At 38.1% G+C, this 26,976-nt stretch overlaps 1 protein-coding gene across 9 annotated transcripts in view; it reads left to right on the forward strand.

Annotated features, from left to right (window-relative positions):
- EML1 (EMAP like 1) overlaps positions 1–26,976 on the forward strand; it is a 210,760-nt gene that overhangs the window by 122,898 nt on the left and 60,886 nt on the right. For 3 of the 9 annotated variants that reach the window (XM_043516655.1, XM_043516651.1, XM_043516653.1), the window contains 5 exons: positions 3,777–3,909; positions 10,446–10,508; positions 13,792–13,926; positions 20,452–20,480; positions 26,721–26,850. In XM_043516655.1, coding sequence (XP_043372590.1) covers positions 3,777–3,909; positions 10,446–10,508; positions 13,792–13,926; positions 20,452–20,480; positions 26,721–26,850 — 490 coding nt within the window. Of the gene's footprint in view, positions 1–3,776; positions 3,910–10,445; positions 10,509–13,791; positions 13,927–20,451; positions 20,481–22,133; positions 22,161–26,720; positions 26,851–26,976 lie in introns of all 9 variants that reach the window. The other 6 variants (XM_038407289.2, XM_038407288.2, XM_043516656.1 and 3 more) reach the window with 3 other exon arrangements.

The raw sequence follows: 26,976 nt of genomic DNA on the forward strand, positions 1-26,976 counted from the left end.
TAGTTTGGGGCATGGCCCGTTAGTTCAGTTACCCCACAGTTGGGTCTTGGCTGCAGGCTCCCCTTGGCAAGGGAAGGTTTACTTGCCTCCAGTGATTGTTCTGGCTGACTGGTCACTGATCCCTCCCTTCAGACAGGCAAACAGAGAGCTCCTGCTTCCTCCCGAAACAGCCTGCAACTGAGCCAGGCTCCCTCCTTTTCTCCCCCCTCCAGGCCTGGCATTGGCTGCAGGTATAGCGAGGCGGGGCTAGCTGAGCCCACAGGTTTTCTTTAACCCCTGCTGTGCCAGGCAGCAGTTTCCCTGCTCCTTCACAGGAGCAAAGCTCATGAAGTCGAATGGGCTTCCCGGACATGTGTACTTTGGGATGCAGGAGAGGGGTGCCAGTTGTGAAACAGCCCAGCAGCCGAGACTTGCTACCTGACGAGCTGCTTCCAGCATTTTAATGATAGTTTACATTTTATATAGCATCTTTTAGTATCGATGGATTCTAAAGTTCTTTACAAACTGATATATCAACTATTTACCGAAACCATTTGATGGGCATCAAGCACAGCAGCTGTTTAAAACAGCCTAGCTCTACTACATTTTAGGGCAGGATTTAAAATGGAAGGAGAATTTAAAAAGGCAGAATATAATTTTCAGAACTAGAATTTTGCAAGGAGATTGAAGTTACATTTCTGGTCTTGTAATAATAATAATTCATAATTGGATCTTTTAATGATAACAGTTGATTAGAACCTGGGCTTTATAGCTTCACTGAGAGATGGTACCTCCAATAGTAATGCACCTTTTAATGTCAGACTGAGGTATTAGTTAAATACTAATTTAGAGGGAAGAGAATGCTTCCTGAATCACACTTCTCCTGACGATGCCTTCTTTTGGTTAAAAGAAAAGGAGTACTTGTGGCACCTTAGAGACTAACAAATTTATTAGAGCATAAGCTTTCGTGAGCTACAGCTCACTTCATCGGATGCATTTGGTGGAAAAAACAGAGGAGAGATTTATATACACACACACAGAGAACATGAAACAATGGGTTTATCATACACACTGTAAGGAGAGTGATCACTTAAGATAAGCCATCACCCACAGCAGGGGGGGGAAAGGAGGAAAACCTTCCATGGTGACAAGCAGGTAGGCTAATTCCAGCACCTACTACACGACAGGCCCAACAAAGAAAACAACAGAACGCCACTAGCCATCACCTTCAGCCCCCAACTAAAACCTCTCCAACGCATCATCAAGGATCTACAACCTATCCTGAAGGACGAGCCATCGCTCTCTCAGATCTTGGGAGATAGACCAGTCCTTGCTTACAGACAGCCCCCCAATCTGAAGCAAATACTCACCAGCAACCACACACCACACAACAGAACCACTAACCCAGGAACCTATCCTTGCAACAAAGCCCGTTGCCAACTCTGTCCACATATCTATTCAGGGGATACCATCATAGGGCCTAATCACATCAGCCACACTATCAGAGGCTCGTTCACCTGCGCATCTACCAATGTGATATATGCCATCATGTGCCAGCAATGCCCCTCTGCCATGTACATTGGCCAAACTGGACAGTCTCTACGTAAAAGAATGAATGGACACAAATCAGACGTCAAGAATTATAACATTCAAAAACCAGTTGGAGAACACTTCAATCTCTCTGGTCACTCGATCACAGACCTAAGAGTGGCTATACTTCAACAAAAAAGCTTCAAAAACAGACTCCAACGAGAGACTGCTGAATTGGAATTAATTTGCAAACTGGATACAATTAACTTAGGCTTGAATAGAGACTGGGAATGGATGAGTCATTACACAAAGTAAAACTATTTCCCCATGGTATTTCTCCCCCCCACCCCACCCCCCACTGTTCCTCTGATATTCTTGTTAACTGCTGGAATTAGCCTACCTGCTTGTCACCATGGAAGGTTTTCCTCCTTTCCCCCCCCTGCTGTGGGTGATGGCTTATCTTAAGTGATCACTCTCCTTACAGTGTGTATGATAAACCCATTGTTTCATGTTCTCTGTGTGTGTGTATATAAATCTCTCCTCTGTTTTTTCCACCAAATGCATCCGATGAAGTGAGCTGTAGCTCACGAAAGCTTATGCTCTAATAAATTTGTTAGTCTCTAAGGTGCCACAAGTACTCCTTTTCTTTTTGCGAATACAGACTAACACGGCTGCTACTCTGAAACCTGTTCTTTTGGTTAGTGTCTTCCTCGAAACCCAAAGACTTTGTCACCTTTAGAAAGGTGGATGGAGGATGACCTAGCCCAGCCAGTAGCTCCTACTCTCCTCACAGTTAGGAAGACCCCAAGTAAGCAAGAACTTGAAATAATTTATAGGAGAAGTTATGAGAAGTAAAGTTCCATCAAAGTTCAGATAGCTCTATGAACATTGCAGTTCTTTGTTTGTTTTTTTCTGTAGGTAGAGAAAACTAGCCATGTTGAAAGCAGCTGATATAAATACATGAAGAAAGTTACTAAGTTCATATTTGCTAATTATCTCTGTAAATTAAGAGAAGCCGTTTAAAATCCAGCTGTGGAATTAAAAGATCCTGTTTCAATACACTTTCTCTAACTGTATTTACTTATCTTTATATTTTCTATTGTTTCTATTGTTCACAGCCTTAACCATTGTTTGTAAACTAATACATGGTTGATTTGAATGAAAATCTTTGATAAAAACAGTTCCAAAATTAATTATGCATATGGTGTGTTCATAATTTATTTTTCTATATTGTGGGGTTTTTTTGCTCAAGATGACATGAGAGTAGAGCATCTGAGTTGATTATATCCATGGTTCTATTGATTCCAATGGCAATTTCTCACTTTAAAAATATATGCTGGGTTCTCAATCATGAAGCAAAATACTTAAAAGCAAGTTTTTAATGCAGTATATAGACCAGTGGTTCTCAGACTTTTGTATTGGTGATCCCTTTCACACGGCAAACCTATGAGAGTGACCCCCCCTTACAAATTAAAACCACATTTTTTATATTTAACACTATTATAAATGCTGGAGGCGAAGCGGGTTTCAGGGTGGAGACTGACAGTTCGTGACCCCCAAGTAATAACCTTGTGATCCTCTAAGGGGTCATGACCCCCAGTTTGAGAACCCCTGACATAGACCTTGGGAAAGCTTGTTGCATAAGCAACAGTGTATAGCTTCTTTATTGAAGAACACAGGCCTCTCAGAAGGCTATTCACCATCCTTTCTGGTGCTACGTTGAACATGCTCTAGAAGGGAAGTGGATTTATTTTTTGGGAGAGTGGGATGATTTAGGGTTGCTTGTGTAAGCAGTCCCATTGTACTCCAGTAGCTCCCAACATGAGTAAGAGTTGCAGAATTAGGCCCTTAAGCAGTACAAAGGATATTTCACTTATGTCATTATGAATGTGTTTAACAATAAAAATGATTCACCCATTGTAGCTGAGATTTAGCAAGTAAAATTTCAGAAATGTGACTACAGGGTTATTGTAATGAGAGATTTCTGAATGCAATAAATTATTCAGCTGTAAATTGTTACTAGTTTAATATTCAGTTTAAATTCTTATAGGAAGCCTATTCCAAAATGAGTTCCTTATAATAAATAGGGCTATGGCTGAAGTTTAGTTAATTTGTTCCTATTTAATTTTTAATCCCTACTTTATTGAAACAAAGTTAACACTTCAAAAGCATCTGTGAAATGCGTGTAACACTTTTTTGTTATCTGCAGAAATAAAAAGTGACCTTTTCAGAGCAAGCTGTGATTTTACCATCTGTTTGTCTTACAGCTAGACCCTTGGTACAAACACTGCCTTTAAGGACAACTGTTAATAATGGAACCGTGTTACCAAAGAAACCAAGTGGCTCTCTACCTTCCCCATCAGGAACCAGGAAGGAAACTGTGTCACCAGCAACAAAGAGGTATGGAGAAACTTGAAACTATTAAACTAATTGAGAAAGTAGTAAATGTCATTGTAACGCTTTTATGAGTTTGTATATGCAGTTTTTCGCTCTTTAGATAACACTTTCAAAGCAATGGTCTAGATAATTGAAAGTGATTTACAGTTAAAATCTTATAAAAATATTTACAACATCTTTCTATTCATACCAAGTTAATTAATCAGGTCTAATGTTATTGCAGTAAATACCCTGGAAATATACAATTAGTCTATTATTTATGTATTTCTTTCTTGATTCTGCAGTCTAGTAGATTAAAAGTAGGAAATTTCTGCTTTGGATTTCAGAACACATTCTGAAAAGTAATGCCAGGGTTCTTTGTTTTAGAAAATAGAAGAAACAAAATTTGGGGAAGGCATGTAGTCCTTTGACAAAGTCATATAATGCTATTGGTCACTTTTTCTCAGTAAAATTATTTTATGTAGAAATCTAATTTTCTGTGTTGTACAAGGAAATTCCCTTATTTCAAACCATATCTAGCAAACACTTATGCCAGTGAAAACAACCATGCTCTGACTTCTTATTATTAACATGTATTTAAGTCCCTTTAAAAAATTCCTTAAATGTCTTGGGTGTGGTTTAAAAATTAGTATGCTTCATATTTGTGTATTCCTATATTATATTCAAGCTCTGGGAAATGTAGTGGGGTGGGTGGAGCAGGTTCAATTTGGGCAAACCAGAGCCGCACTACAGAGCCAGTCTGTTATGCCCCATGGTGCAAAAGATAAGATTCTGTGTACGATTGATTTCTCCTTCTACATTCCCCTACCTTGAATGCCAAACCAGCTTTGAGTGGTGGTAATACTATCAGTCCATGGAAGGCAGATTGTAGAGATAAGAATAGCAAGGTGTCCAGAAATTACTTGTGTTTGTAGAAGGAGCTATGGATACAGAGGATACAGATTTTACATTAAACATGAGGTAGAAACCTATGATGTGCTATGATGGAAACCAGCCATTGACATGATGAAAGGGGAATGTTGCTGATTACCCAGAATGTTCAAGTTATTGTCACCACAAAGCTCTCAGCACAAAGCAGCTTATACTCTACAACACACAGTGATAGAATCAGGAAACATCACACTGTTGTTTCTGCCTACCTGAGATGGAATTGGGCCTCTATGACCTGGGGGCTCAGTGCAGTTGTACTTGACACAGGTTCAGCAGTATTGTTTGAACTAGCCCTGCTGATGGGAAGGAAAGATCAATTTAAATGGGTTAAATGTCACCAGAATGTTTTAAAAGCAGGTGAGAACCTATTTTAAAAAAGAATAACTGTTTTTAGTATTTCAGAAGTAAAGTAACACTGATTTGTATGTACTGCATGTTTAGGGTGTTTAATTTTATTCATCATAATTTTTTCCCTAGCACTAGCAAAGAAGAGTTGTTGCACATAGTAATTGCAAAATAAAATGCAGCATATCAGTATTAACATACTTCAGATGTACACATAGGGTGTTATTTCATGCTCTGCCTCTAAGAGGTGCAGAAGAGAAAGAACTTGCAGCCCAGGACTGGGGGTGCCTAAGATGGGTTTTAAATCATCCTGGCCCTTTCCTGATTCTGGATTAATTTAGACAGCCCCACAGGCTAACCCCTGCAGCCTATATGCCTCATCATTGCCTGGCATCCCTGCTGTGCTAGCTATGTGCTGCAGCCTTACCCTTCCGTAGCCTTTCCCCCAGCATATCCCCTGTGCTAGGTAGGGCTTGTTGAAGGACAGCCTGTGGCTGTCTTCCTCAGTTCCTGTTTTGTGAAAATTCTTCACTGACCTTTCTACCCAGCATCAGGGGGCCAGAGGGGGGATGAGAGTCTCACTCATAGATTTTAAATAAACAGTGAGAAAATAACCTGAGACACCTCCTTATGAGAGAAGAAACAGTAGACATAGGCAATCTTGCCTATTAACTAGATGCTTATTAAGACAGTGTTATTTCTCTCATTCTCACAGAAATGTAATTTATAAATTCAGATACTATAGTACGTAAGATAATTGTTTCTTTAAAAAAATCTTTTTTTTAAATGAACCGGTACAATTACAAATGTACTTATACGAAATTTTCACTTTATAGATTCTAAAATGTAGGTTTTAATATAGAATTTGATACTGTCAAATTTATTTAAGTCTGTCTTTCAGAAATTTATATTATACACTGTTACAGTTCATCACATAACTAAACTTCAGGAGGAACAGAGATTTTAAAAAGCACACTTGGGTATGAGCTACTTCTTCAATGAATTACTGTGAAAGGAAGACTATTTTTACTTTGTAGATTATTGTCCACTGCTGAAAGCTTTTGATATTGACCCCTAAACTAACTGATAGGATTCCCAGTTTTTATGTTAAATTATGCTCCAGATATTCCATATTTGGGGTAGCTTTATTCTGAATAAGTATTTTATGCTTACAAATGGTGAAAAAAATGAATTCATTAACTGTTTTGTATTTATATTGGGCCCTTCCATATTAAAATACTGTGGAAGAGCATGTGTGTGATACAAATGAAAATGTGTCAGCAAGAAGGAACTTTTTTTTACATAACTTTTTATTTGCATTTAGAAGCTTAAGTTGTTGCTTCATTTACATAATATGTGTAATTTTAAAAAAAACATTCTGTGCTGACTTCAGTTAGTAAAAACAAAAACAAAAGATCATTGTTCTTTTTACACTGAAGGATTTGAAAACATTCAGCTGCTTGTAAACTTAGGTATTCCAGAAGCAATCCATCGCATAGTAGTAATGCTTTGTATTCCCAATTAAAATGTAGATTTTTGAGCTGATTTGAGATAGCTTTGTTACCATTAGACAAAAGTATAAGAGGAGAAAATGTAGGGGAAAAGAATACAGGCCATATCTTGCTCAGTAGGGATTCTGGTGCAGTCTATAGACTAGCATATAGCTTAGCTTTCAAAAGGAAACAATCACTCATTCTCTCTGCTTGAAGAGATTGTAAGATATCACTGTGGGGCAAAACGGTGAGGATTGGAGATCAAAATAAACAAACTGGTACAAAAAAGAACACTATAAAAAGCATGGTTTTGTACAGAGTATAAAATACTTGAATATGATAAATTCCTGTTGCTTCCAAACTAGCAACATATGCCCTCTGAGAAATTGCTCTCTCTCTTGGAATTAATGTACTACATTCTGTACTGGAGCAACAATGATTTTTAACTGGCATAAATACAAAATCAATATGCAGTTTCAATTAATTCTTCTGTTTTAATACCCTCAACTATTAAGAAAAAAGTTTTTAAATAAATGGAATATAAACACAAATATTCTCTTCAGAGTGAACTTTGGGTGGCAAAAGTAATCTATTACATTACGTCACTAACAATAGAAGATATTAATGTATCACACTCAAAGGCATAATGCAATTAAAGCCATAAAAGAGTTCTTGAATTTATTCTAATTAATTTAAATGAAGGTGAGGGAGCATGTTAGACAAAAATGGGAAAATATTATTTTGAGTATTTTACTAACTTGAGTTAGAGTTTTAACCAAATTGTGCACCATTTAAAATTACCTTAATTGGGGTTGGCAAATTTTCTGATTCAAATTTTGACTTCACTTCAACATTGTGGATCTGAAAGCTCAGCTTGAACTTGAATATTATTAGATTCCTGTTTCATTTAGGAGAAAAAGAGAGAGAGAGAGAGAGAGAGAGAGAGAGAGAGAGAAAGAGTGTGTGAACGAGAGAGAGCAGGTGAGAGAAAAATTCCAGTGGAAATATAGATGCAGCAGGCCTGGCATTTATGCCTGCTATTGTATTTTCCACTCCATGCATCTGATGAAGTGGGTTCTAGCCCACGAAAGCTTATGCCCAAATAAATTTGTTAGTCTCTAAGGTGCCATAAGGATTCCTCGTTGTTTTTGCTGATACAGACTAACACGGTTACCACTCTGAAACTTCTCTGATGTTTGTACATCAGGGTAGCTTCATTAAAGTCAATGGAATTACACTAGTATAAACTTTGGAAATTTCAGTAAGCCAACTAGGATTTTTCTTCTGAGGTTACCCCCATTAGCCAGGCTAACACAGCACAGGTTTCCCCTTTAGTTAGCAAAACACTTCACTTTTGTTGATATAGATATCTATATACCATACAAAGAAAAGGAGTACTTGTGGCACCTTAGCGACTAACAAATTTATTTGAGCATAAGCTTTCATGAGCTACAGCTCACTTCATCGGATGCAGTGAGCTGTAGCTCACGAAAGCTTATGCTCAAATAAATTTGTCAGTCTCTAAGGTGCCACAAGTACTCCTTTTCTTTTTGCGAATACAGACTAACACGGCTGCTACTCTGAAACCTATATACCACACAGTCATAGTATGTTTAACATATCCATTAATCCATATGTGATTAATTAATTAACCTTTTGACCACTGCACCTCCACTCTCTCCACTTAGCCATCTCCACCCGGACTTATTCTAATATGGCAAACCTCTGAGCAACTTCAAATATCTTGCACTCTTTAAATACCCAAGTTACCTAATTCTGCCCCTAACCTGCCCAGTTAGACTGGTCTTTGATTCAGGATGGGCTGCTATCAGCCTTGGATAGGGCTTAAGTTCCAATATTTTGGGACTGTGTATGTCTAGAATTAGGCTCTTTATGCTTTTTGGGAAAAACTATTTGCAGCCAGGGTGGAGCAACACTTGTTCTAGTCCTGGAAAGGCGTGTTATATTAAATTTTAAAGCTGTGACCTTTGTAATAGAAAAGCTATTTCAGAGTACATTTAGATGTTGACTTCTCCCTCTGAGTCCTGTGAAGTTTCTTAATAACGTAAGAACATAAGAACGGCCTTACTGGGTCAGACCAAAGGTCCCTCTAGCCCAGTATCCTGTCTTCCGACAGTGGCCAGTGCCAGGTACACCAGAGGGAATGAACAGAACAGGTAACCATCAAATGATCCATTCCCTGTCTCCCATTCCCAGCTTCTGGCAAATAGAGGCTAGGGACACCATCCCTGCTCATCCTGGCTAATAGCCATTAATGGACCTATCCTCCATGAATTTATCTTGTTCTCTCTTGGCCTTCATAACAGCCTCTGGCAAGGAGTTCCACAGGTTGACTGTGTGTTCTGTGAAAAAATACTTCCTTTTATTTGTTTTAAACCCGCTGCCTATTAATTTCATTTGGTGACCCCTAGTTCTTGCATTATGGGAAGGAGTAAATAATATTTCCTTATTTACTTTCTCCTCACCAGTCATGATTTTATAGACCTCTATCATATCCCCGCTTAGTCATCTCTTTTCCAAACTGAAAAATCTCAGTTTTATTAATCTCTCCTCATATGGAAGCCGTTCTATACCCTAATAATTTTTGTTGCCCTTTTCTGGACCTTTTCCAATTCCAATATATCTTTTTTGAGATGAGTCGACCACATCTGCACACAGTATTCAAGATGTAGGCATACCATGGATTTATATAGAGGCAAAATGATATTTTCTGTCTTATTATCTATCTGTTTTCTAATGATGCCCAACATTCTGTTTGCTTTTTTGACTGCCACTGCACAGTGAGTGGATGTTTTCAGAGAACTATCCACAATGACTCCAAGATCTCATTCTTGAGTGGTAACAGCTAATTTAGACCCCATCATTTTATATGTATAGTTGGGATTATGTTTTCCAATGTGCATTACTTTGCATTTATCAACGCTGAATTTCACCTGCCATTTTGTTGCCCAGTCACTGAGTTTTGTGAGATCCTTTTTTGTAACTCTTCACAGTCTGCCAGGGATTTAACTATCTTGAGTAGTTTTGTATCATCTGAAAATTTTTCCTCCTTACTGTTTACCCCCTTTTCCAGATTATTTATGAATATGTTGAGTAGGGCTGTTCCCACTACAGACCCCTGGGGTATTGGTATTATTTATGGTAAATATGCAATATCTTGTTTTCCTTGTATAAAGATACCAAAAATTACTTCAGTGTTTTTCAACCCTCTCAAATATCTGTAAAATAGTTTTATATAAGATAATATGCTGTAAAGGCTTTACTGCCATAGGTTTTCATTGCCTTGTTTATCACTGATCAATGCAACCATCATAAATATTTATACCGTTACTGCACGACTGCATTGTATGTGTGTATATATGTGTGACAATTTATATTCTTATGCTTATCCTTGTAGTAATAGTGTCTTGTTCTCTAGCTTGATATTATCCATTTTGTTGATGATATCCTCTGATTTTTAAGAGAACTTAGGCTGCTTTTTGAAGCTCCGGAGATGGTCAGTATATATAGAGTGTTGCTAAACATTCTTGTAATACATAGATGTATTGTTGGACTGTAAATATGTATTTTGAACTGACCACATATCTGACTGAGGAGCCAATAAAATCCACAGTACTTTACTCTTGCATGTAATTTCATATCTTGAATGTGCAGTTGTGTGTGTCTTTAATTGTAAGTTTGTTTTAAATGTGTCTTGCTTCCACACTTGTTGTATTCACTTTTATTCTGCTTTGTTTATGCACCTCTCAGTCATGGATTAAACAGGTCTGTGAGTCTTCTCAATGCATGCAAACTGAAAAAAACTACTGTAAGGTGAGGGATTCTTAGTAGTATTGTAGTGTCATAGTTCAGTAGGTTTTCCCTGCTGTCATAGCTCAGTCTGTGCAGGGGGGTTATTTTAGTGATGGTGTTTCTATCATAATACATAATTGTAGTAACTGTTACAACCTTCAGTATTTTCAGAAATAAATTTTGCAACGTATACTCATAACCAGTATATTTAAGTGGACCAGAACTTTTGTAAAGTAATTAACTCTACTTTTTGTGCTAACATTATCTCCATTATAGTGATAATTTTTCATAATGCAAATTCCTTCAAACATATTTGCTTATTGCAACTTGTTTCCTAAGTATTGTAAATCAAACATTTTGTCCTGGTGTTGCACCATTAAAAACTACCTTTCCTTAAGATTAATTATGAAGGCCAAATTCTGGACTCAGTTATTCTTGACACCCCTATAAATCAGTGTTCTAGTTTCTGTGATCCTTATGCTTCTCATTTAAATTCCAGTTGAAGTATCAGTATGTCTGCTGTGTCCAGAATAAGCATGTCAATAGTGTTCACGGTAGCATCTTAGTTTTTAATTATATAAAAATATGGTATTAGACATACCGAAATATGTGCATGCTTAAATTGATTTAACAGTATGATGGTGTTGCCATAACCCTTATCTTTTCTTGCCTCATCACTTCCCTACTGCCTGTCACTATTGCTCATTATGTCAAGGCTAAAATCTAAATTGTAAATTCAGTGACCATGTTCTTCTGTGAAATGTCTAGCTCTTTCTTGGGTCCTATAAAATAATAGAGGTTTCATAGGTAGGGTGACCACTGGTCCCTTATTTTAAGGGACCATCCTTTATTTCATTGATTTATCCTTTTTGGTTACCACTCATCCCTTATTTTAAAATGTATTTAAATGTATTAAAACTGTTAAGTAATATTTTAAACATTAAATTGAAGGTTATGATAATTGCATTGTATATTTGAGGCAGTAGAAATATCCACTTGAGAGAGAAAAATACATGATATGCTAAAGGAAATGGTGTTTCCCTGAAATATCCTTTAAAAAAGAGCGTTCTCTCTTATTTTTCTTGTGGTTTTCCCTTATTTTCTATTTAGAGGTGTAATTGAGGTTAGAATTTGGCACATAATCATAATTAAGGATGCACAAGGGATGTATTAGCATGCATGTGTTAGTATCAGTGTCTAACATACTGTGTCATTATTGATGAAGTAGTACTAGTCAATAGCAGTGTCATACTTAGCCACCAGTTTTATATGGAACTTTTCTGAGAATAAGGTTCAAACTTCTCAAGTTGCCACACATTTTTTAACTGAAGACAATGCTTTAGTTAAAAAGAAAGCATTCTTAATTTCAATTCTCTTGTCCTTGTAATTTTTTGTTTTAAGGCTGAGCTTAAGAACTTTACAAGTGAAATTGAAATTATTCATATATTTAAAGGCAAAACATTAATGGTAAAACATGAATTGTAAAATATTTTTATTTAAGAAAATTGTTTTGTCCTTCTATGTTAATATACTTTTAAAATGAACTTTTCTCCAGAAAGAAGACAGCATTTTGTGTTGTGGACAGTAGTGAAGTTATTTAATATTTGTTGCTAAATTTTTGACATTTAAAGTGAGATTAAAATGTGCTCTGTAACTTACAAATTATCTAACATATGTGCATCAAGTTGCATCTTTAAAGGCATAATTTAGTGCCATTAAGCGATGTTACCTTTTCGTTCCATAGCTAGTGAACATAATACAAAATATAGGCCCTGATCCTACAAACATAGGCTTAATTTTATGCACTGGTGTGATGGAGTTCAATGGGCAATTCATGCAAGTAAAGGCACTCATAAGAGTAAATGTTTTCAGGATCAGAGCCTTAGTTTTTAATTGGAGAAACATTAAAATAGACTACATTATAAATTAAAATGTTTTCATTATGTCCTTTATCCCTTTCACCCAGGGACAGCCTAAAATGTACTGATTTCTGAAGTGAAAGCAAGATCTGATCCTTTACTACCATCACTTCCTTGTTGTCAATTTATTTTTCCCAGCTACCTATGCAGTTTAGCAACCCACATATTCTCTGTGTTATTTCATCACCCAAAAGAATATTCTTATTTCAACTTAATAATTTACATTTTGGTTGGGTTTTGTATCAGAATGCATCCAAAACAATTTGTACCACCATCAGGTGCTCCAAAAGAGAGAATATGGTAGCTGACATAAAGCTTTCCAGGATGCATCTGATGTTTCTGACCATTTACAATTTAAAATGGAGACATCCTTTCTGAGTAGTGCTTGGTTAGGTAGCAACTTAGCAGCTAAATAATAATGGTTTAGGTCTGGCAAGTTGGTGAAGTGACCACAGTAATCCCTCTCCCCCTTTAAATATAAAGTCTTAAGTGGCCATCTGTTTCGCTAGTTACTAAAACTGTTTATGGTTGAGTCTTATGTCTAACTAAAGAGAGCTGGATGCTGAGGGCACACTAAAGAGTGTTGCAAAACCCTCCTGGTAGAGACGTTCGGAGGAAGGAAGGTTGGAAGGGGAGATTAGCCCTCTGAGAATTCCCTCGCAGAGGAAAAGGGGAAATGATCTTTTTAGGATCTATGTTTTTTTTCATAAATGTAAGTAGGAGTGTCACATTTTGACAAGATAATGACTGAAACTGCAGAAATATTTAAGAAGTCTCAGTTTACTCATCACCTTTGAGTATATTAAAACTGGGTTGAAAGTACAGCATAGGGTAGTTAATACTGAATTAAAGACTGAATGGATATGAAGAGACATGGTCAGCTTATTAGTGCTCAAAATTTGACCTACTTTGAGAATTATGTGTAATATGGCTAGGAATGTCAAATATTATACTTTCTTTTTAAATCTATCACTCCATTCTCTAAATTTAGGTAGTTTGGACTGATGTACAAAAATTGTAAGTGTGACCTCTCTGATATTCTGCTTCAGAAGTCTATGTATTGCATATACCTGAGCAGCGGATATTCCAACTGGCATCAGTGATGCTAGTATAGCACCTCTTGTAGATTGAAAAATAAGCAAAAAGGCAGTCATGTTAATCTCCATTGCAGTAGATACCCAGCAAAATAGTCTGACTGCTGCAGTTCAGTTCTTAATAACCTAAATCATTATCTGTTCTAGAAAATAATTTGTTAAATAGGTATGTTAATACTCTTAGAAATAAAAGTGCAATTAAACTTTCTGAGATATAGTTTATCAAAATCCTTTTGTAATAAAATACTCTTTTATATGTACTGCTATATAATTTACTCCCTTTTTTGTTAGTACTGTCAAAAGAACCAGCTCAGCTGAACGTGTATCCCCAGGAGGTCGAAGGGAAAGCTATGGAGATTCCAAAGGCAGCCGCAATCGCACTGGATCCACCAGCAGTTCTTCTAGTGGTAAAAAGAACAACGAGAAGTATGTGATATTTTTAATGTTTCCCTCTTCCCCACACTGACTGCCCTAATAATGAAGTTACTAATTTTAAATAAGCAACTATTGAAAGGTTGGATTTTCTAACGAGACAGCAATCAGACATGAGATGTCTCGTCTGTATTGAACAGAGGATAGGTTTAAAGTACTCCGTCATGTAAACACTTTTTCAAGTCGAGATTACACATTTTGTTTGCCTTATTGTATTCCAAGCTATGAGCAATGTGAAAATTTTGAGTTACATACAGTAATGCCAAAAAAAGCTTAGAGTTATTAATCCTTATTTCCAGTATGTTGTTGGACTCCTTCATGTTACTGCTCGTGATTTTTTTCTTTGGAGAATGCAGTCACTTGTCTAGGGTGTCTAGGAATTATGTCTTCCCTCTGCTGATATGTTAGGAGATTTTTAAAGTGACTGTTCATATTCATGGAGGCATTTGGTAATGTCTCCATAGTCAAGGTTGTGTTGAGATTTGCATGTAAAGCAGGACTACAATCTCTGTTTCATACTTTAAAATCTGATTTTAGTTTCCAGGTTTGGCACAAAACTCTTTATAGTACAATTGAAGTTTCTATATTTATTTTAGGGAAATATTTAGTAATTTTTGCAGAGGAATCATGGAAATGTTGTCCTATTTTCCTTATTTCTTTGATTCCTTCCAGATAAATAATCACGTAGCTCATAAACTCTGTGTACACACATGGTAATAACCTCTTGGACATAGGCCATTTTTAAAATTAAACAAACAAAAATTTATTCTTCTTATTCAGTATTTACAGTTTTGAGCTACACAAAGTTTAGGTGACAGAATAGCTCAGGTCCTTCTGCTACTTACATTTGCTGATAGTGCTCTACATGTATCCATGATGAAGCAGGTCTAGGTTGGGCTTTGTGAGAGAGAGATGGGGCTTTAGGTAGTATGATGTGTAAGGGAATCAGGCAGACTAAGTGAGGCTTTGCAGGAACACGAGGGGTTGAGTGGGGCTTTGGAGAACAGGTTTTCCAGGAGCCTGGATAGAAAGAAGAAGTTTATGTGCAGGTGCTTTACAGAGGGCTTGGGATGAAGGGAAGCCCAATGCCTTTACACCATGGCATAGAAACTCTCTCTTCTTCTGATGGTGCTGCCGTGGCTTTCCAATGCAGCATCCCTGGGGAAGACAAATTGCTGAGTTGTTTACACATCTAGGATGGTCTTGGGAGGGTAATCTTCTGGCTAAGTCACTGGAATGGCAGTCAGGAGAGCTAGGTTCATTTCTTGCCTTTGTCTCAGGGTTTGTGTGTGGTTTTGGCCAAACCATGATCTCTCTGTGTCTCCATCCCCATCTGTAAAATGGGGAGGATAATAATACTACTCTACCTCACAGGATGTTGTGATCATAAAAACATTAATGTTAATGAGAATCATACAATGACATAGCGCTGCTGTTCTTTATGAAGTTCTTTCCAACCATGACCAGTTGACTGGTTAGGGACCATTCCAGGCTTTCCCCAGATCTGTCCTTAGTGCCTAGATTAGATCATTAGTTAAAGGTTTTAGCATAGATTAGATAGTTTTTAATCATTAATTGTTAAGGATAACATTTATAGTTAGTTTTAGTCAAGTTTTCTTTGGCTATGGGATGGCGTCTCCAAAGATCAAGAAACCTGGCTTCAAGAGATCTGTTTCCTGGCCCTCAGTACCACCAACATCTACACATACACTGAATGTCTTGTGTGCCTAGGGGAGGTTCATTCTCCATTTGATTGCTCTTATGGTTCTATGTTTACTCAGGGCTCTAGAAAGGGACTGCAGGTGATACTGCTCCAGGAGGCATTGGCAGCACAGCTTACCAGATCCAAACATTCACAAAGATCTGAAAGATTCCATAGACGGGCATCAGCCCCTAATACATTGAGAGCAAAGAAACCTAACACTATACAAAAATTGTCTACATCACCACTAAGAATTAAGAGATCTTCAGCTCCAAGAAAGAATTCAAAATCTAAAAGCAGAGTCCTCGTCAATGTCATTATCTTTGTCCAAAGCCAGTCCATGAGAGAGAGAGTTTCTGGATCCCTCTGATCTGATTACATCTAAGGAACTGGAGATCAGAAAAGACTCTGTGACAAGAGCCAAGAGATACCCCATGGGTCTGATTGCTTCACAATGTAAATTACTGGATCCGAAAGCTAAGTATAAGGAATAGAAATTCCAGACTAAAAAGAAGGATTCAACCAACCTGGATCCGCTTGGTGGCACTGTGATGATGCCTTAACCAATAGTGAACAGATTTACCACTCAGATCCATTGCTACCGTAGGTTATCAGATTCAACTAAGAGCTGATGGTTCCATTGATCACAACATGTTCTGCATAAAAGATTAGCTTTCTGTGGAAGCAGTTTCAGTAAATATTGCCATTTTGCACTCCTTCCTTTCCCTACTTTCCTTAACTCCATAGTGGCTTTGCCATACAAATGGTTTACCAACAATCTTGGCACAGCGCAGTGAAGATCGACTAATCCTGTCCATACAAGGCACTGGTGAGACCTCATCTGGAATACTGCGTGCAGTTCTTGTCTCCCATGTCTAAAATAGATTAATTCAACCTGGAACAGGTGCAGAGAAGAGCTACTAGGATGATAGAAGGAATAGAAAACCTACCTTATGAGAGGAGGCTTAAGAAGCTTGACTAGTTTAGCCTAACAATGAAGTTTGAGGGGAGATTTCTCTCTGTATGTATGTGAGAGGGTTAAACACTCAAGAGCAAAAGGAGTTATTTACATGAAGGGGCAGTGTTGACACAAGAACAAATGGTAATAAACTATCTATCAATAAGTTTAAGCATGAAATTAGGTGAAGATTTCTAACCATTGAAGAAGTGAAGTTCTGGAATAGCCTTCCAAGGGCAGTAGTGGGGGCAAAAATCCCAACTTGTTTTAAGACTGAACTTGATAAATTTATGGGGGGGGATGGGATGATGAGGTTGCCTACAGTCGCATATGGCCCATCCACGACTATTATTAGCAAATATCTCCCATGACCGGAGATGGGACATTAGATGTGGAAGGCTCTGAGTTACTACAGAGAATTCTTACCCAGGTGTGGCGCCTAATCACATCAGCCACACTATCAGAGGCTCGTTCACCTGCGCATCTACCAATGTGATATATGCCATCATGTGCCAGCAATGCCCCTCTGCCATGTACATTGGTCAAACTGGACAGTCTCTACGTAAAAGAATAAATGGACAGAAATTAGACGTCAAGAATTATAACATTCAAAAACCAGTTGGAGAACACTTCAATCTCTCAGGTCACTTGATTACAGACCTGAGAGTGGCTATCCTTCAACAAAAAAACTTCAAAAACAGACTCCAACGAGAGACTGCTGAATTGGAATTAATTTGCAAACTGGATACAATTAACTTAGGCTTGAATAGAGACTGGGAATGGATGAGTCATTACACAAAGTAAAACTATTTCCCCATGTTATTTCTCCTCCCCACCCCACCCCCCACTGTTCCTCAGATATTCTTGTTAACTGCTGAAAATAGCCTACCTTGCTTGTCACCATGAAAGGTTTTCCTCCTTTCCCCCCCCCCCTGCTGCTGGTGATGGCTTATCTTAAGTGATCACTCTCCTTACAGTGTGTATGATAAACCCATTGTTTCATGTTCTCTGTGTGTGTATATCAATCTCCCCTCTGTATTTTCCACCAAATGCATCCGATGAAGTGAGCTGTAGCTCACAAAAGCTTATGCTCAAATAAATTTGTTAGTCTCTAAGGTGCCACAAGTACTCCTTTTCTTTTTGCGAATACAGACTAACACGGCTGCTACTCTGAAACCTGTCACCCACATAATATAACTGATGGCCATATTTGTGATTGGAGAGGAATTTTTTCCCAGATTAAATTGGCAGAGACCCTGGAGTTTTTTTGTCTTCCTCTGCCATGTGGGGCACGCGTCACTTGCTGGTTTGAACTAGAGTAAATGGTGGATTCTCTGTAACTTGAAGTCTTTAAATCAGGATTTCAGCCCTTCAGTAACTCAGCCAGAGGTTATGGGCCTATTACAGGAGTACCTGGATGTGGTTCTGTGGCCTGCGATGTGTAGGAGGTCAGACTAGATGATTAGGATGATCCCTTCTGCAGAGCCGTCCCTAGGGGAGTGCGGGGCCCAGGACAAATCAACCTCCTTGCTAGTCTCCTCACCAGCTGCCCAGCTTGCCCACCCTGCCGCTGCTCGTCTCCTCACCCCCTGCCCTGCCTACCCACCCGCCCGCCGCTCTCGTCCTCGCTCTGTCCTCCTGCCCGCCTGACACTCGCCTCCTCACCTGCCTGCCCACCACTCACCTCCCTGCTAGTCTCCTCGCTGTCCGTCCGGCGTGCCCTCCCGCCTGTCTGCCCGACTGCCGCTCTCCTCCTCGCCATCCGTCCACCTGCCTGCTGCTCGCCTCCTCACCTGCCTGCCTGCCACTCGCCTCCCGGCTAGTCTCCTCGTCGTCCATCTGGCATACCCCCCTGCCTCTCTGCCTGGCAGCCACTCACCTCCTCACCCCCGCCCGCCTGCCTCCTCACCCCCCGCCATGCCTGCCCGCCCGCCGTTCTCCTCCTTACCAGGCGCCTGCCTGACACTCGCCTCCTCATCTGCCTGTCCACCACTCGCCTCCCCGCTAGTCTCCTTGCTTTCGGTCTGGCGCGCTCCCCAGCCTGGCTGCTCAACTGCCGCTCTCCTCCTTGCCATTCGCCTGCCCACCTGCCGCTCACTCCTCACCCGCCTGCCCTCTGCTTGCCTCCCTGCTAGGATCCTTGCCCTCCATCCGGCACACACACCCCCATCCACCCGACCGCCGTTCTCCTCCTCACCGCCCACCCGCCTGCCTCCTCAGCCCCCTCCCACCTGCCCGCCTGTCGCTTGCTTCCCTGTTCACCTCCTCACCCCACCTGCCCGCCTTACCTCCCTGACCGCCTCCTCACCTGAATATCAGGACATATGGTGTCCGATTGTACATCGGTCGGGACACGGGACGAAGGGCTAAATATTAGGACAGCCCCGATTTTATTGAAGCATTGGGTGCCCCCAAAGCCCCAAGTCGCCCCCTACCCAAGGGATGCCTCTGCCCTTGTGACCTTAAGATCTATGAGTCTATGAGACACTGAGAGAGGGGTATAAGTTCCATAAATTCTTTATTCATCGGCACCTTTCCTTAGAGATGTCTGTGTTCTCTTTTCTTTTGGGGTCATCTGTATGAAACATACCATAGTAATCTATAATTTAAAAGGGTTATTAAATATAGAGAAAATGGAATTAAAACAAAATAAAATGTTTGCGTCGCATATCTAGATTTACTCTTCTCAGAAGTGACACTAGACTAGGTGTTCTCAGCTTAGTTACAGAAGGGATGGGGGGAGAAGAAAACAAAATAGCTTACATCTCTTGAAAGCAATCCCCTCCCTCTCTGACCACTTTGGTCCCTTTGTCATCATTGCACTTAGTATCTAGATAGCAACTCCTTTCTTGTCCCCCTCACACATGCTTATTAAATCCCCTCCTGAATTTTCCCAAATAGTTTGCTGAACACACACACACACACGCACGCACACACACACAAAATAGGGTTTGTCAACAGCTTTAATCTCCACCTTCCAGGAGATATCCACTGAAGAAGAGGAAACACTTAACAATGACTGGTAGTTGCCTTTCAAAGGCTTACCGACCTAGTTCACATACCACCTTTCACAGATGACTTTGGCTGGTTGTACCCACTTATGGGCAGGGTACATAAATACTTAAATACTCCCCCAATTATGTTTTTTCTGTTGTCAGTGAACTGTGAATTATGGACAGAGGCCCAGGCCCTCTGTCACACTGATATACAAAGGGCTGGCTCCAGGCACCAGCATGTCAAGCAGGTGCTTGGAGCGGCAGTCAGAAAGGGGTGGCAGTGTTCCTGCGGCGGTGGCAATTCGGCGGCAGCTTCTCTTTTCTGTTGTCCGTGGTGGCAATTCAGCGGGAGTTTCTCTCTTCTGCCGTCCGTGGTGGCAATTTGGCAGCAACAGTTTTTTTTTCACTGGTTGGGGTGGCAAAAACGGTAGAGCCGGCCCTGGATATACAGATACTCTTTAAAAAATATAACATCTTTCTTTTTTGGTGTAGTTGTACACTGTTTTTGGACTAACAAGCATTGGTGGCCAATGGACAAAATAATGATGGGATACTGTAGGTGCTAGAGATTCTTAATGTCTGCCATGGTTGGACTAGATTTTCAAAGGAAAAAACTTGACATCTAGTGGGAGAGAGGCTGGGATCCCAGGGATATGAAAATGGTTGTATGAGAAATGTGAAAAAAGTTTTGGCATCTATGAGCAGGGTACCATAAGGAAAATATTATTTTTACCATGTCCTCATGTTGTATGTGGTTTTTAATTAATTGATTTTATAAAATTATATGAACTATTACTATGGCATATGAAAAGTGTTGTATGCATGGCAAACTTTAAAAGAAAACTCCTTGATTATTTTCACAGCAAACCCAAGGAACCAATGTTCAGTGCAGGTAGGTTCTGTTTTATTTTTTTCCATTTCTAAAGAGATAACTTGCATGCTGATGCATTTTTTATTGTACAGTGATTTATCAGGAAAATCGGCGTTAGGATTCAGAGCCTTTCATTTACAGGTTTCACTGTAAGTGAAACTACTACACTACTTCCTAGTGGCCAATGGGTCTGCATTGTGACTGGAATCCTTTTTGGCAAGAAGGCCAAGAACAAAAAGCTATGAAAATGGAAACTACCTTCTTACCAAATAGAGATATTCCTGTTCAAAACAGGACTAAGGTTTTTGTGGGTTGAAGTATATTTGAAGCTCAGACTATGGTTCTCTGCACTATACAATATTTTAAGTGTGATTCTACTTATAAAAATGAGCAAATGCAATTAAGAGATTTCATATTTATGTTTCAGTTCTTTCCTGAGCAAAATTGCCAAGTTACAAATAAAAATATTGTTTTTCTAACTGAAGCTCTGGAAGCTCATCTTTTGACTTGAAAGTCAGTGTTCTTTTCTTTCCTGCTCATGCATCATCACCATCAACAAGATTCTGCAGGCTACATTCTAAATTTAAATAAGGACAGAGTTTATTTGCCTCTGCCATTAAAACTTTACGAACAATCCTGTTGATGGCATGTGACACAAAATAGAGTACAGCTTGCTTCCCTGTTGGCTCTGCAGAGCCAAGCAAAAGTAAAAAGTAGTAAAAACTTATTTTGTCATTGGAATAAGCAAATGTGATGGAATGCACACTGAAAACAAATCTGCTGGTTCAGCACGTGGTGTTTTTATAGTTACCTTTCAGACTATAATCATAATTTAAGTTAAAGATGGAGGATTTCTGTTTCTTGGGCTGATAATCAAGACCCCCCAGCAAAGCACATGGTAACTTTCAACTTATATGTATGTATATGTATATCTTCTTACTATATGTTCCATTCTATGCATCCGATGAAGTGGGCTGTAGCCCCCGAAAGCTTATGCTCTAATAAATTTGTTAGTCTCTAAGGTGCCACAAGTACTCCTGTTTTTTTTTAAGTAGTCCTGTTGACTTCATTGGGACTGTTCATGTACTTATTGCTTCTCAGGATCACAGCCCAAGTCCCTCTCATGGACACAAGTTCGAGAACAAGAAAATAGTTTCTGATATGCTACATTTATAATTTTGTCTCATAGTAACTTTTTTTCTTTTTCACTTTCCTAGAAAAGGGCACATTTGGCTTTAATAGTTTTTGTTTCAAAATTTTCTATTGAGATTCATAATTTAAATAAATAATTTAACGTATGTGAGTTTGATCTTACCCTTCTGATTCAGGCAAAATTACCACTGAAATCAGTTAGAGGTTTTTTTTCTAGGCAAAGTATATCCCAAATTCCTGAATATTTAATTATTGTTGGCCTAAAGTTACATAATGGAGCTTAAACCAATCTTTTAATGATAAAATAGCTCTAAATGTATTACTCTTGGCTAGAAAAACAGAGTTTTGAATGCAGTTACACATAATCCCCTGAATGGACCATGGGTCAATGTTTTGTCAAGCAGCAGGTTAGCCTCTAAGAGGATACAGCTGGACAACCAATAGAGCAGGGGTTAGGTGAGCCTGACTGTACTCAAACCCATCTTTATCTAGCACTTCTGTCTCTGTCTCTGTAATCACAAGGGAAGCGCCGTGTGACACACTGCAAAGGTAGGCGTCACTTCCAAAACCTCATAGCTCTCTATGCAAAACTGTTACCAGGGTGACAGAAGCTGTATTTTTATACAGCCAATATACATTTTTAAACTCTTCAATTTATTTTGAGTAAGGTTAAAAATATTCATGTAAAAGTGACTGAATTATAACCCTTGATGCACTATAATGATAACAATGGGTTATAATTTAGATTTTGGTTGACTTTGGTAAATGACTTTTTTAAAAATTCAGTGTTGAGAGAGCTATATGGCAGCATCTGGATGTCTCACTGTGTTTGAAATGCTGTTTTGCACTTCTGCTAACATGCCCTGTGATATAGAACCTGCCCTGTTTTTGCTGTTTTGCTGCAAATCTAATGTATGCTTATAGAAACATTGTTTTTTTCCCCTGCTTATATCTTCCTTGGTAGATTGTAGATTTGTCTGAATTATCAGTAAGCAGAAGTAGGTGAATAATTAAATTTAAATGCTTTTTGTACAGTGTAGTAATACAGAATTATGTTTATTAAATGTATAGTACTGATTTCTGAAACATAATTTAATTGAACATTAAATATGCACATTTGGTACATGTCTGTAACTTGTCTCTCTGATATAACGAGAGACCTTGTCTTGGATTTTAGAAATTGCTTATTCTTAACCAATTTTTCACTAACTTGCATCTTTTAGCTTTCCATCAATTAAGTTTAAGCCTTTATAAAGGAATGACTGTTTTACTCTCAAGACTAAATTTTTGAAGGGGTTTCAAACCCACCACTGTGTATTCATCATGCAGTTTTATGTCTGTAACCAATAGTGGGTTCAACTGCAGATCCAATTAGCATTAAGACATCTTACTACTAGGGCTGTCGATTAATCACAGTTAACTCACACAAGTAATTCAAAAAAATTAATCACGATTAAAAAAGTTAATTGTGATTAATCACAGTTTTAATCACACTGTTAAACAGTAAAATACCAATTGAAATTTATTAAATATTTTGGATGTTTTTCTATATTTTTAAATATATTGATTTCAGTTACAACACAGAATACCAAGTGCTCACTTTATATTATTATTTTTTATTACAAATAATTGCACGGTAAAAATGATAAAGAAAAGAAATACTATTTTTCAGTTCACCTCAAAAAAGTATTGTAGTACAATCGCTTTATCGTGAAAGTGCAACTTACAAATGTAGATTTTTTTTTGTTACATAACTGAACTCAAAACCAAAACAATGTAAAACTTTAGAACATACAAGTCCACTCAGTTCTACTTGTTCAGCGAATTGCTAAGAGAAACAAGTTTGTTTACATTTACAAGAGATAATGCTGCCTGCTCACCTGAAAGTGAGAACAGGCGTTCACCTGGCAGCATTTTGTAGCCAGCATTGCAAGGTATTTACGTGTCTGATATGTTAAACATTCGTATGCCCCTTCATGCTTCTGCCACCATTAGAGAGGACATGCTTCCATGCTGATGATGCTTGTTAAAAAAATAATGCGTTAATTACTTAGTGACTGAACTCCTTGGAGGAGAATTATATGTCTCCTGCTCGGTTTTACTTGCATTCTGCCATATATTTCATGTTTTAGCTGTCTCGGATGATGACCCAGCACATGTCGTTTGTTTTAAGAACACTTTCACTGCAGATTTGACAAAACACATAGAAGGTACCAATGTGAGATTTCTCAAGATAGCTACAGCACTCGACCCAAGGTTTAAGAATCTGAAGTCCCTTCCAAAATCAGAGAGGAACAAGGTGTGGAGCATGCTTTCAAAAGTCTTAAAAGAGCAACACTCTGATGCAGAAACTACAGAACCCGAACCACCAAAAAGAAAATCAACCTTTTATAGGTGGCATCCGGCTCACCTGATGAAAATGAACATGCATCAGTCTGCACTGCTTTGGATCATTATCAAGCAGAACCCATCATCAGTATGGACACGTCCTCTGTTGAACCATGAAGGGACATATGAATCTTTAGTGCATCTGACACGTAAATATCTTGTGACCCCGGCTACAACAGTGCCATGCGAACGCCTGTTCTCATTTTCAGTGACATTGTAAACAAGAAGCAGGCATCATTATCTCCTGCAAATGTAACCAAACTTGTTTGTCTACGCGATTGACTGAAGTAGGACTGAGTGGACTTGTAAGCTCTACAGTTTTCATTGTATTGTTTTTGAATGCAGTTTTTGTGTACATAATTCTACATTTGTAAGTTCAACTTTCATGATAAAGAGATTGCACTATAGTACTTGTATTAGATGAATTGAAAAATACTATTTCTTTTGCTTTTTACAATACAATTATTTGTAATACAAATAAATATAAAGTGAGCACTGTATACTTTGTATTTTGTGTTGTAATTGAAATCAATATATTTTAAAATGTATAAAAGATCCAAAAAATTTTAAACAAATGGTATTCTATTATTGTTCAACAGTGCGACTAATTGCGATTAATTTTTTTGATAGTTTGTCAGCCCTATTGACTACCTAAAAGGAGAAAATGGAACTGCATTTGCTTGGGCTCATAAAATATGTGGGTGCAGAAATACAGGCTATGTAAAAATTTGGTCCTTGGGTTCATGTTTCTAGTCCTCTGATCCCTCTCTCTCTTTAAATTTATAGTTATATAGTGATCTGATATTTAATGACCTTTGCTAAGGAAAGTAGGGGGTAAGGATTGTGTAGTATTGTATGTGTATTTTTCATGCTTTAGTCGTCAAAATTGCAAAAGTCACTATAGTTCAGGTGACCAAATAATAAGGAGAGACCTAATAATCTCCTCCCTTACCTGCCTTTTAATAATCATGATTAGAGTTGACATCACTAAAATCTGTTAACTTTCCAAATATACAGTCTCATAATGCCTCAATAACTTTAGTGCTGGTAATATATTCTCAGCCTAATCACAGGGGTATCACATGCAAATATGAACAGTAATGTAGTTATCTATCTTGTGCAGTGCAAGAGCATATTTTGTTTCTTGGTAGAGAACTAGAAATGTAATTATTTATAAATATCCAAACATGTCTTCAGTGTTATCATCTTGAACTCCACACATCTGTTAACATTTTAGTTGTGTCCACTTTTAATATTGTTTTCCATTCTTTCACTAGAAATCTCAATTAAAAAACTATTATTTTTTTTAATATAGTGCCATAATTATACATGACACCGTGCAAGAGCAGTGCTGTGACAGAACAACTAGGTTTCCTGAGCATGTACATTTCTGCAGTACAATAGCAAAATATAGTTTAAACATATGACATTTCTTTACTGAATGAATTCTCTATATAGATGAGACAATAATGAATGCATGTACTCCCATTAAAACACAGCTTTTAGTTTTTAAAATTAAAATAATACTGGCATGTGTGTTAATGATGATTGAAAATCCTTAGCATAACTTTAACAGACCTAAATTGTATACGTTTTATTTACATAATTTTTTACTTCTGCCCTTCCATTTCCTCTGTGCACATGATTATTCTGTCTAGTAACTCTACAGATGTCACTAACTCCAAAAGTGCTTGATTCACATGAGAGCAAGGCTGAATCCTTTGATCTGCTGATGGAGCAGCAGAAGCCAGCAAGTTTTGAATCTGGACAAACTTCACCAGAAGTTCACAAGACACCCTGTTTGGCCCTGCCAATTTCTAAAAGTCCTAGTCAGACCTTCATGCCATTTCCTAGATCTCCTAGTTTTATAAGCCCCATGAAATCCCCGAGTCAGTACTTTCAGATCTGTTATTAATTCATGCTTCTGTTCTCAGACATATTTCTTATAAGACCCCAAACTACAGTATTTCTAGTATTTTCTCCTATAAATGTTTACTTTCTATCAGCAAAGTTCAGTTTTGTAGCTTCTTTCCTGTACATCATTTTTCTTTCTATAATGTGTTGTCAGTTTGTCATTTCTGTTTCAATGTTTAGCTATGCTTTAAACACTTAACTGTTTTTGCATGTACGTCAGCATGATTCTTTTTACTAATTGTTTGTGTTTATACGTGATGTACCTTTCACATTATGTATCAAGTGTAAAGTACATTTTTACACTGAGATGCAAAGAATGCAACTAGGTGTTTAAATATTTTTAGATGCTGATGCTCAGAACTGTAAATATCCATCAAAAACTAAATAAAAGAATTTTAAGTGGCATTCCTGCGTTAATCGTAATTTTTACTTTGGTGTTTTTCCTCAGTTCTGGTATAAAAAGGAAATATGTACATATGGTATTGATTTTCCCTGAAAGTAATGGTTTGGTCTTAATCTTTTCATTTCTGTAGTTCTTTGTTGCATAGTCTGGTTGAAGAGTTTGCTGCTAGTCTCAAAATATTTAGACCAAAAGGGGACTTTATACCCTTAGTTTGATAACCCCTATCTAGTGTTAGTTTGTGACTAAAACAAAAACAAAAGCTACACATCCTATAATATACGTTTGAAATGCCATGTTATGCAAAAATATTATTCACTGAAATGATAGGTGGGAGCAGTTGGAGGTGAAATTTTTGCTGATGTGTTTATGTGTAACTCTCTGAACATTTCTGACCCTTTTTGTAGAAGAAGGATATGTAAAAATGTTTCTGCGTGGACGTCCTGTTACCATGTACATGCCCAAAGATCAAGTGGAATCTTACAATTTGGAAGCAAAAGTAGAACTACCAGCCAAGAGGCTTAAACTGGAATGGGTGTATCCTTTTAATGCTAGAGCATTACTGGTAACTTCTAATTTCTTAGCAATTGTCTTAAAATTTTGTTATAAAAATTATTTAGCAAAATTGAGGTCTTTATGTTGAATTAGTTTCTTTAATGAACT

The sequence above is a fragment of the Dermochelys coriacea genome, chromosome 6, assembly GCF_009764565.3.
Source record: "Dermochelys coriacea isolate rDerCor1 chromosome 6, rDerCor1.pri.v4, whole genome shotgun sequence".
Lineage (NCBI taxonomy): Eukaryota > Metazoa > Chordata > Testudines > Dermochelyidae > Dermochelys > Dermochelys coriacea.